Here is a 12362-nt window from a genome sequence, read left to right as displayed (position 1 = left end):
AGCCAAATAATACACTTCTGGAAATGCATGTATCTTACTTCTCCCATCCTATTAATACTAACATTTTCTCAGCGGAGAAATGTGTCCAAGATGCTCTGAAACCACATACTGCCTAAGAAAGCACTGCTTGTGCTCAAGCCCTGTTTATTGACAAAACATTTAACTTCCAAAGCAAACTACAGCTGTTAATTAGCTTTAAAAACATGCCATGATTTAAAAAAAAAAATTATTTGTATTGTTTTCTGCCAGCAGAAATAGTGTTTTCCTCCCCCACAATGGCTAGGAGAAGAGACTCTGAATCCTACTTATCTCTTTTTCTATAAAGATGCAAAATTTTGGGTTGAGAAAGAAACTGGATTTAAGGAGGAGCCTCCAAGTTGATTTCTTCAAGGGAGGTCTCAAGAAGAAAGATAGGACTCTAGTGTTGTGGAAGATTTTCTGGAATTTAGTTAGGAACACAGGGATGAACAGAGGTATAGAGGGAATCCTACTGTGAGATGAACCATGCTTTTAGAGCCAGAAAGTGAGATGTCCTTCCTCTCTTAGCTTGGGCCCTTTGAAAGTATTAGAAACAAACTTGTCCCCTAAACTTGATCCTGAAGTCTCCTGACTGCCCTTGGCAATGTCAAAGCTTGGGAGAAAATTAAGGCTTTGTTCAGTTTACTGTGGTCCATATTATATATTTTAATACATACATAGTAGATACACCAGTGTACAGAGAAATGAAGTGATGTGCCTAAGGTCTTTTTCTGTGCATGCAGCTTGTGGCAGCATTAGGATGTAGATTCCAAATCGCTCAGTCTGGTCTTCTTTCCCATGTACCATGCTGCCTTTCTCTTGCAGAATTTGGGGGTTTGGAGGACCAAGGTGTAGGGGCTGGATGTTGAGGGCAGTGCAGTTTCCTGCAAGAGGTTGGAATTAGGTTCTATGAAGTCACCTCTGTCAGACCACATGCTGTTGTGGTGGTGGAGAAAGCCTGCAATGGGAATAAAAAAGATACATATCATGCATTTTTGAAACAACTTTGGGTACTGAGGTTAGTAGGAATTTTCATACCTCAGCTGTGGAAATGTTTCTCAGTATTATAAGTGATATTTAAAGTCATTAGCAGCAGCAGCAAAGAGTCACGTGACTTAGGGTTTCTGCTCTTTTCATCATGAGGTGAGATTCCTGCAAGAATTTACCTCTTACTGTTTAATACTTATAAAAGCATATATGTATACCTTTATTCTTTTGTATAGATTGCTGAGCACTGTTGGAGAATATCACTAAACCACTATCAATTCATGTTCTGCACCTTGAAATGAGTCTAATATTATTCACCTATTCAACTAGCAATGCATTTTTTATTAATAATTATTTCTCTTGTTTTTTCCCCATAGTAGAGTTCTCAAATTTTTACCATTCTTTTCCTGACTCACACTTTTTAGTAATAACCCTACAGGAAAAAGAGAGAAAGAAATAGGCAGAATTTTTCTTGACTTCCTCTCCAGATGACCAATATAACTGTATTGACACATATAATTTTTTTTCCATTTTGTCTTTCCTCTAATCTCAGAGAAATATCTGTCACACTACTTTATGGCTAGCTACACCCTCCAAAAGTGCCTTGGATCTCATCTCATCCCAGTTCTCAGTGACTTCACACCATCATCATCCCTGATATGGTTTGGCTCTGTGTCCCCACCGAAATATCCTGTTGAATTGTGATCCTGAGTGTTGGAGGTGGGACCTCATGGGAGGTGACTGGATTATAGCAGCGGATTTCCCCCTTGCTGTTCTCATGACAGTGAGTGAATTCTCATGAGATCTGGTTGGTTGTTTAAAAGTGTGTAGCACTTCCCCCTTCTCTCTCTCTCCTGCTGACCATGTGAATATGTGCTTCTTTCCCCTTCCCCTTCTGCATGAATGAAAGTTCCTGAGGTCTCCACAGCCATGCTTCCTGCACAGCCTGTGGAACCATGAGCCAATTAAACTTCTTTTCTCTATAAATTACTCACTCTCAGGTAGGTCCTTATAGCAATGTGAGAACAGACTAATACAATCCCTTCCCTCCTAAACCATGGCCTTTCCCATTCTATTGATTCTTTCCTTCCAGGGAAATATTTACTGTATGCTTAAACTTTCCCCATCCTAGAAAAAAATTATTTACCTACTTTCTTTTCATCATTTCTTCCTCACTTTTCATATTAATATTTTAAAGTCTTGTCACCCAAATAAAAGTATTCTTATCAAGGTTAGTAATTGTTATCTAGTCACAAATACAATGGTATCTTTGTATTCTCCTTCCTATTGGATATTTTATGGTAAATGTTACTGAAGACTACACCCTCCTTCTTGAGAGAAACATCACTTGGTTTCTATTTGCAACTTTTTTTTTCTAATCAATATTACTCCTTTATATACATTGTTTCTTGATAAATCCTTAAATATTAATATTTCTAAGTTTCTTTTTTACTTCAGATTCAGATTCTGCATACTTTCTTGGGTAAGCTATGTTTCCTCATGCCTTCACCTATTATAAGTAAGCCTTGAACTCCAAAAACCTCAATTTCTAGATTCCTTTATCCAACTGCCTTATGGATTGCTGTTTGAGTTTGCCCTCCCATGTTGGAATTTAATTGCCATCGTGATAGTATCAAGAGGTGAGGCCTTAGGGAAACAATTAGGATTAGATAAACTCATCAGGTTGAGGCCCCATGATGGGACTGTTGGCTTGATAAGAAGAGGAAGGGAGAGCTGAGAGGGCATCCGCTTGCTTTTTTACCATGTGATGTTCTCTGCCATGTTATGAAGCAGTAAGAAGGCCCTCACCAGATGTGGTCCCTTAACCTTGGACTTCCCAGCTCCCAGAACTGTAGTAAATAAATTTCTTTTATAAAGTAAAATAACCAGCTTGTAATGTTCTATTATAGCAACAGAAAACCAATGAAGACATGGGCCTCTTTTTTATAGTATTTTAGAAGTACCTTATACTCACCATGTTCAGATACGAACACATCAGCTTTTTCTAAATAGTCAAACAAGATAACTAGATATTCTTTCAGTACAGTGTTAATCTTGACTTTCTATTTACACTGCTATTTTACAATTTTGCAAGGACAGAGATTACTTTAGAGATTTATGTTGGGTAGAGATGCAAAGAATTTCCATCCAGTGGAACCAGTAATCCGAGAGATAAAGTTTATGCTGTTACTGAATATTAACCAGTTTTGTATCTAATATGGCAATCTATTAAGTTATCTCTCTGTATAAACTGACTTCTCAAATAGTCTTTGGACCAGGTCAAGCATATTGCTGGTACCTTTAGTAATTAATGAGTTGAGTAAAGTCTTTGAACATGTTTATCTACATTTGCATGAGAGTCATTATTTTACCTTTTTGAAAATTATAATTTAATATATTTGCCTTCCAAAGTATTATTCCTATTTTACTTCATTCTTAATAAAATGATATTTACATCCATTTAATCGCCCAAGAGGAAACCTGTATGCCTATCTTTCTTTCTGTTCCTTATTCCATTTTTCCTCCCCAAACACAAGTCTAATCAGTCCTGGCTTAGACATTTTACCTTCTAAATATCTCAGAATCTCACTCATCCTCCCCTCCATTCCCACTGCCTTCAGCTTATTTCTGATCATCACATTTCTCCTTAGGTTTCTGCAGTCGATTCTTAAATTATTTTCCTTACTCCGCTGGCTTCCTACCCAGTCCATCTCCCATACTTCTGCCAGAATCATCTTTCTAAAAGACAAATTTAATCACATCACTTCCTTTGTAAATTTTTCAGTGGGTTCCTATCTTAGACTAAATCAAAACACTTAAAATAACACAGGAGACTTTGTTTTATAACTTCCTTTCTATTTATCTTTCTTATTTTCAGTTTTGATCTTTCTCCAGCACATCCCCTTTCTCCCACTAGGCATAAGGTGTAGTTTCAGAACACAATGTGATATTCCATTCACCTGTTTTTGAACTTATCTTTTTCTCTGCCTGGGATATCAATATTCTGCTTTTCCTTTTTCTACTCTCCTCAGTCGTCTTCTCCCTGTTCAATGTTGGACGCATCTGTCCAGACTTACCTTTGCTACATCTTTGCCAACACACATCGTTAAAAAAAGTAATGTGATCTTCTGAGAGGTTAATTTCTGGTCCTTATGGCATTTAATGAAAAGTATTAATAATTACTGATTTTCTTGTCATGTTTTTCACTACACTATGTGCTCAAAGCATCCTGTGAACATTTCTGCTTATTCTGTATAATGCTTCTCTTGCTGGTGAGTTTATAAGAAGGCAAGTACATTTCAGTGGTGACAAAGGTAGTGAGAGAATTGCTACTTAGCTTAAAGGGTCAAGGCACACAGTAGATGAAGGTCAGATCCAAGTACAGGTAGTGAGGCTTGCCCTGATCCACAGTAACAGCCTAAACTCCTGCTCAATCAGGGCCATACACTGTGATCAAAATGGCATTGGCTTGAATTTCAGGAGACCTGGGCCTTAGTTCTGGCTCTGATACTAACTAGTTGCATGATCTTGTTAAGTCCTTTTCTTTTCCTGAGCCCATTCAAGTATAAAATGGATTTCAGGTAAATGAAATCACAAAATGCAAAACCACAGACAAAAGAAGACTTCTGTATCTTCTTGTCTCTTCCTCAGTCTTCCCTTTGTCTATACTGTCTCATTCTTTCCTTGGCTGTGGAAGGCGGAAAGATAATCTCTATTTGCATGGCATAATCCCCATTTTCTAAGTTGTAGTTCAAATGGATCACCAAGGCTACTTCCAACGCTGCCAAGGCACACAACTTCAGGTGTCAACATTCACATCGAAAGCAATGTAAGCATTGCTTTTGAGGATGTGCAGAGAAGAGGAGGTCCTGACTTCATCCACACTACTTTACACAGTCCTTCTGGTAGAAAGAGCCTCTAGTAATTATACTGTATAGCATTTTCAGAAATACTGTCTTATGTAAGTCTTATATAGAGAGATGATGTCCACAAGATTCATCCATGCCATCACATATTGCAAGGCTTCCTTTCTTTTAAAGGCTGAATAATATTTCACTGTATATATATGTCACATTTTCTTTATCCATTCATCCACTGATGGACATTAAGTTTCTTTCCACATCTTAGTCCTGGGAATAGTGCTGCAGTGAAAATAGGAGTGCTAATGTCTCTTCAGGATCCTGATTTCAATTCTTTTGGATAAATACCCAGAAATAGGATTGCTACATCATATGGTAGTTCCACTTTTTAGTTTTGTAGGAAACTTAGTACTGTTTTCCATAGCCTTTGCACCATGTTACTTTCCTAGCAACAGTGTACAGAAGTTCCAGTTACTCTACATCCTTGCCAACACATCTCTTTTTCTCACTAATAGCCATCCTAACACGTTTAAGGTAATATTTCATTGTGATTTTGATTTGCATTTTCTTGACGATTAGTGATATTGAGAATCTTTTGATATACCTGTTGGGCACTTGTATGTCTTCTTTCAATAAATGATAATTCCAAAATATATAAGAAACGTCTTCAACTTAGTAACAAAACAAACAAATAGATCATCCAATTAAAAAAATGGGCAAAGGTTGACAACCATCCCTTTGAGATGTAATTATCAAGGAAGATAGAACCTCTCTCTTCCAGTCTCCATGGGCAGGTGGGCGTCTAACTTAAGCACTTTGTTTTAACTTGCAAAACCACTTCCTGCCTTAAAAATATGAGAAGTTTATTTTTTCTTTGCATAAAGCCACTTGACTGACACAGATGGCCACTCCAATTGCCAGGTAAGTCTAGGGTGAACTGTGAGCCACAGATGATTCTGTTAAGTCTTCTTACTTGAGGACAAAGTATTTTTATTTGACAACAGCCATGTAATGGGTTGTATCTGCTTGGCTACGTACAAGGGTAAGATTTCATTCTGTCTTTGCAATCTGTTTAGTGGATGTTCTGTAATGCATATCATAGTCTGCTTCAATGCTTATTCAAAAATAAAACTGCTTTCTTTCTTTTGCACCTTTGTGGAGCGATTTCCTGGGGTGGGAGGAGATTTTGTTTTTAATTATATTTTCCCAACAGAAGCAAAACAATGTTGGTAAGAATTGTAAATGAGGTGGAAAAATATTCACATTTTCATGATGTGCTCCCACTGTCCCTTCCCCTTGTCTAATCTCTTCCTACACTTCACATCTGACAGTCCCTCTTCAGAATTTATTCTGATATAAAAATAACTGTGTCCAGTATCATCATCTATAAAATGGGGAATAATGAAAGATCTTATATCATAGGATGAAATGATTTAATATCCATAAGTGCTAAGGATTCTGTCTGCTATGTAGTAATACCTACATATATTTGCTGTTATTGGTAATATTATCATACAGAACAATCATACATCAAAGAGAAGACTGCAGCTACCCAACTTACATAGGTTCCACCAACCACAAAACAGATAGTGCTTTGAGTTACCCATCATTTGGGGGTATCTTAAACTAGTTTTCTTCTTTGTCTTGTGCTCTGAATGAACATTCCCCCCTAGTCCCTCCTGTCTCTTCTGCTGCCATCAGCAGGGTTGACCAAAAAAATGAACTTCCACCTCTAGATATGGTCACTTCACAAAGAGAATAAATATTGGCCTGTGCTACCTCAGATCTGGTAAAAGAAACAAAAAGAACAACAAAATATAAAAACTTTCTCCTTGGCTCTGCCTCTTATAAGCATGATAAAAGTCAAGTAGTTTAAATGTCAACACAGGAAACCAATAGAAAGCGCTGTGAACTTGACATTTTTGAGCATGGTGGAAATCATGAGGAAAGATGTGGGTCATCCTTCCTCAGGAACTTGGAGGAAGATTAAAACCTCTTTCCAAGCAGACACTAAATGAGAAGGTGGCAAGTGAAGAAAGCTGTTGGCTGGGGGTCAAGGTCCTCTTTCAATAGAAAAGGTGCCTGTTTGACTTCATTTCATGTTGCCATAACAATACCACAGATACGGCAATTTTTAAAGGAGAGAAATTTATTTCTTACAATTCTGGAAGCTGGCAAATCCAATGTTAAAAGCCCGCATCTGGTGAGGGCCTCCTTCTAGCATCACCCCATGGTGGAAGATGGAGGGAGAAGAGCACGAGAGAGCAAGAAAGCAAGACACAGCCAAACTCGGTTTTATAACAAGCTCACTTGAGATAACGAATCCTCTCCCACATGGATTAATAGTGACATTAATCCATTTACGAGGACAGAGCCCTCATGACCTCATCACCTCTCAAAGGTTTGACCTCTCAGCACTGCATTGGGGATTGAGGTTCCAATATATCAACTTTGCGGGATTCATTCAAACCACAGCAGTGCCCTTGTGCTAATTACAGAAAGGCACTCACCTCATGTGAATGAATTAGAAAAAATTGGAACTTGCTCTTAGAAGATGAAAGCCCTAGAGTTTTTGGATGGCAAGCTCAGTAGAGCAGGATTCTAATTCCCATTTGCCTGCTCAGCTGGGTGTCTCTGGGCAATGCACAGGCTGCACAATGCTACACGGTGGCTGGCTGAGTGCTGCTACCACTTCCTATCCACTACTAACAAGTAGTAGTTAATACCTGGGACTTGAAACGACATTATAATGGAAGATCATTAATCTCCAGGAAATAATTACAGACTCGGAACAAGGGAGAAGTGGGACTATTTCCCAGCAGAACTGAAAAAATTATCCCACTTAGCTCTGCCTTTGATTGTGGGGAGTGAACGTCCCCCTTCCATATTTATCACACAGGCTTTAATATTGGCAGTACTGAGCTGTTGCTATAGCTCTCCCCTCTTCTTGAGATTTCTTAAAGGGTAATAGAGGAGTGGATTGAGAGAAATAGGTTATAGCTTTGTGAAAAGATGGTTAAACAAATGCACAGGACATTGGAAAAATTTGGGAATTACTGTGACCCCTTCCTCAGCCAAAGATGTGTCAGGAAAGAAGAGATCTCTTATTTTTCTAGGTAATTATAGAAAAAAATTCTACAAAATATTTTCCTAATTTACTTGAGAGAAAAAGTGTATTTAATTTATAAATTTATTCTATTTCATTGATTATGATAAACCATCTTTTGTAAGACCGATAATTATTTTACATTTCACTTAAGGAGGCAAAAAAAGACAACTAAATTGGCTGACACTGTGAATTTTAAGGCACAACCTAATTTCAGAGATGTTAAAATGTGGAAAAATGTGTGCCTTAGAATCAATAAAATACAGCATTTTAAACCATTATCTCTCCTGCTGTAATGAAGCCCCATCACAGGCAGAAAATGGAATCTAGTTAGGTACTGGAAATGTGTGACTCCTAGCAGTACTTTCTCCCTAGCAATTCAATTCTGATATTTTAAAATGCTAACCTTTAGACAAAGTTGGGACAGGTTTGTGAGAGGAACTTGCATTCTGGGCATTGCATAGATTGCCCAGAAGTGTATAACCATATAAATCCTGCACACAGCCTGCTTTGTGGAACATCTTGGCATTTTTCTTGTGCAAGCCTGACATCTGCTGGACAAACAACACTTAAGCAAAGTGCTGTATTTTAGAGTATATTCAGTTCTTGGCAAGAACCTTCCTGTGGAGTATATACTACACATTTTCTGAGAAGAATTTGCATGTAATTTTTATCTTTCTTCTTTAATAGGTAAGGTGTTTTTTCCTTCTGTCTTCTTTTATGATTTTTCCCTTTATTTTTGATTTTCTGTAGTTTAAAAGTTACATGCTTAGGTGTAGATTTTTGGGGTTTTTTTGCGTTTATTTTTTCAGTGTTCTCTGAGCTTTCTGGATCTGTGGTTTGGTATCTGACATTCATTTGGGGGAAATTCTCAATTATTATTGTTTCAAATATTTCTTTTATTCCTTTCTCTCTTTCTTCTCCTTCTGGAATTTCCATTATGCATATGTTACACCTTTTGTAACTGTCCCATTTCTTGAATATTCTCTTCTATTTTTTTTCAGTCTTCTTCTCTTAGCTTTTAAGTTTTGGTGGTTTTTATAGCTATAGTCTCAAGCTCAGAGATTCTTTCCTCAGCCATGTCCAGTCCACCAATAAGCCCATCAAAGGCATTCTTCATTTCTGTGACACCATTTTTTATCTCTAGCATTTATTTTTTATTCTAAGGATTTCCATCTCTCTGCTCATCTGTTCTTGCACACAGACTACTTTATCCATTAGAACCCTTATCATTAGAGTTGTTTTAAATTTCCAGTTTGCTAATCCTAACATCCCTGTCATATCTAAGACTGGTTTTAATGTTTTCTCTGTTTCTTCAACCTGTTTTTGCCTTTTACTATGTCTTTTTTTTTTTTAATAACTAGACACGATGTACTGAGTAAAAGAAATGGATGTAAATAGGCTTTTAGTAATGTGGTGGTAAGGTTTAGGGAGAAAGGAAGTGTTCCAAGGTCTTATGTTTAGGTCTGAGTCTTCCAGTGAGCCTGTGCCTCTGGATTGTGACTCTCACCTGTGCTTCTCAGTCCTCTCTGTCCCCTTTGATGGGACGGGTTGTCTAGAGTAGGCTGGAGTTGCGTGTTTCCCTTCCTTCGGGTCAGTTAGTCTCTGATAAAACCTCATCCGGTTAGGTTTTTGGTATCTAGTTTCTCCCGAGGGAAGACTTTGTTAAGAGGAATAGAATGCTCTGGTGCATTTCAAAATGGTTCCTTTCTCCCGTCCCCTATTGGAAACACTAGGGGATTTTTCTCCAGTATTTCCTGTGAGAACCTGGTTGAGCTCCTAGAAGTAAGACTCCCAGAAATAAGGGGCCTCCCAATGACTGGGTTTCCCTAGAGTTTTTATTTCTCAGACTGGTCCGTGCTGAGCATCCAGTAATTCCTAGGTTATTGTCCGGGTTCTCTACTGTGGTTCTGATTCCTGGGGGAGTTTATGCTTTGGGGTTTTTGCTCCGATAAGTCATAAATCTTTGTATTTGCCCATTGTCTAATTTGAGGGGAAGTGGTTTGCCCTGTGACCCACTTCTCTGATGGGTCTAGAACGGTTACTAATTTTTCAGTCTGTTCAGCTTTTTACTTATTGTTTGGGCAGAGTGGCCACTTCCAACTCCTAACGTGCCAAACCAGCAACTGAAACCATCTGAAACTTCCTGAAGTGCATATGACATATTGATGCCTTCTGCTATTTACCTCTTTTGTGGGTGACTAAGTATATACATATGATTCATATACCCTGAGATGTTGGTAGTAGGTAAAAGAGAAAGAAGAGTTTTAGATTCCTAAAACCACAGAGAATTAGAATTAAAACAGTTAGAGTTGTAAATATATTTGTGTGTCTGAGCAAGTACCACTGATATTTTGGAGTATTAGCCAAGAAAACAATTAGACTAGAAAATGCAGAAAATGGTACCCAGATATCCAAAACAAAGGAATCTCTAAGCAAGATTTATTTACTTAATTCAATAAAGATTTTAATTTATACTATCTGGGGAAAATACCATTATCCCTTATGTCATTTTCTTTGTGGTTGTAGTAGATGGGTGGTTAAAACTACAGGAAGACTAATTTTCATTAGTTTAAATAATAAATTACTGGCCAAACTATTTAAAGGTATAAGAGATACCTCTGAAAGAAAATTAATACTGAAAAACTCATATCTGGAGGCAGGAAATTTTAGCTGCAATAAATAACAGTGTGGAATTCATTTCCTGCTTTGACAAGGGGAGGGAGAGGTATGTTCATCAGACTGTAGTTGCAGAAAGGGGATCAGACCCTAAGTGAGCACGACTGGGAGGTACATTGAGGAGTCTGCCCTGAGTCCAATGATGTGGGCTGATTAGAACATAGCTGAAAGCAGGTGTTGGGATATTGATTGCCATGGCTAGTCCTCACCTGTTACAAAACTTCTACTACAATACGTTTCAAACTTCAATATGCAATGAATTATCTAACCTAAAGATCTTGGTAAAACTGTGATTCATTAGGTCTGGGGTAGGGGCTGACAGTCCACATTTCTAACAAAATCCCAGGGGATGCTGATGCTGCTTGTATCTGTAGACTACATTTTGAATATTAAAGTTCTACACAATGTCTCAGGAACAGCATTTCTCAGACTGTGATTACCAGACCAGCAGCAATAGCATCACCTGAGAACTTCTTAGAAATGCAAATTCTTTGGTTCTATCCAGGCCAACTCAATCAGACACTCTGGGAGTTGGGATCCGGTCATTTGTATTTTAACAAGCCCTCCACGTGATTGTGGTGGCTGCCAAAGCCTGAGCATCATTGATCTAGAGAAGTATTTTCCAGCCATAATAGAATCACCTGGAAGCTTAAAATAATTAGTCATTGGTTTCCAATTAAATCAGAACCACAGGATGTGGGACCCTTTATTATGGGTATTTTTTTTAAAACCTTCCTCATTTGATTACAATGTGCAGCCAGGTTTGAGAACTGCCCGAGAGAGGCCCACTTACTTCACGAGTCTTTGCCAGCAAAAGTCTGGTGGTGGGGCTGGTGCCTGCGTCTGCTGGGCCAGCGACTCTGACTCTCCTCCTCTTCACTGTTGCTTTGCACCTGTAACCAAGATCCCACAGAACTCAGCCAGAGCCAAGGGGGAAAGGGGGTAAGGAAAGGTGCAGGTGGCAGGTAGCTGTAGGGGAAGGAGGCTGAGTGTACTTGAGAGACAGCCTCTTCTGTGGTGTCAGGGACACAGTAATGAGGAAGGCAGGAGCTGAGGTGTGGCTCTACATTCAAGGAGAGGTGACATACATGCAAATGATATTTCAAATAATCACGGCTTCCTTCGTGGCAAGGATTTAAAAGTTTTTTAAAGAGATCCCAATACTTCATGGAAGTACCTTCCATAGACCCAGGCAAGAGGAGTTCTGAGTTTTAGAGGGTCAGAAGAGTTGCTGGACTTAGACAATGTAAAGAGTTGGTGGACTTAGAGAATGTGCCCACGTGTCCTGCACTATTCGTTTTAGAATGTTCTTTGGTTACCCAGAATCACAAAGTTTGCTGGTCAAATGGCCCCAAGCCGGTTGCAGGAATGTGCGCTGGTTTTGACTGATGACTGTTCTCTCAAGGGCTGACCTCTCCAGTATTGTATGCAACCTAGGCCCAAATGATGACCGATGGCTGTTTGTGTAGGTGGGAGCTTGTGGCATTTGGATGTGCAGGCTCGGGTGACCAAACATGGGCATGCAAGGTCCCTGATGGTATAGGACAGGTCTGGGCATGGGAAGAGAAGGGGACAGGTCAGGAGCTGGGGAGTGGTTCTGCTCACACTGTCACGTTCTAGTACAGAAGTCCTAAGAGTCTGAGAATCCTAGATTGAAATCTGGACTTCTAGGTCTTTATGGTTAGATATTTGTCAAGGTAAGGGAGAATTTA

The 12362-nt window shown here is 38.8% G+C and overlaps 1 protein-coding gene across 2 annotated transcripts in view; it reads right to left on the bottom strand.

Annotated features, from left to right (window-relative positions):
• Positions 1–366: 366 nt before the first annotated feature.
• TESPA1 (thymocyte expressed, positive selection associated 1) overlaps positions 367–12362 on the bottom strand; it is a 34771-nt gene continuing 22775 nt past the window's right edge. For both annotated transcript variants that reach the window (XM_030938951.1, XM_010357573.2), the window contains 2 exons: positions 11444–11543; positions 367–976 (listed from right to left, as the gene is read on the bottom strand). In XM_030938951.1, the coding sequence (XP_030794811.1) occupies positions 11445–11543 (99 nt within the window). In that variant the 3' untranslated portion in view covers positions 367–976; position 11444. The remainder of the gene's footprint in view (positions 977–11443; positions 11544–12362) is intronic.

The sequence above is a fragment of the Rhinopithecus roxellana genome, chromosome 10, assembly GCF_007565055.1.
Source record: "Rhinopithecus roxellana isolate Shanxi Qingling chromosome 10, ASM756505v1, whole genome shotgun sequence".
In the NCBI taxonomy this organism is placed as follows: Eukaryota; Metazoa; Chordata; class Mammalia; order Primates; family Cercopithecidae; genus Rhinopithecus; species Rhinopithecus roxellana.
The sequence above is the reverse complement of the archived record's forward strand: the minus strand, read 5'-3'. Positions and strand labels throughout refer to the sequence as shown.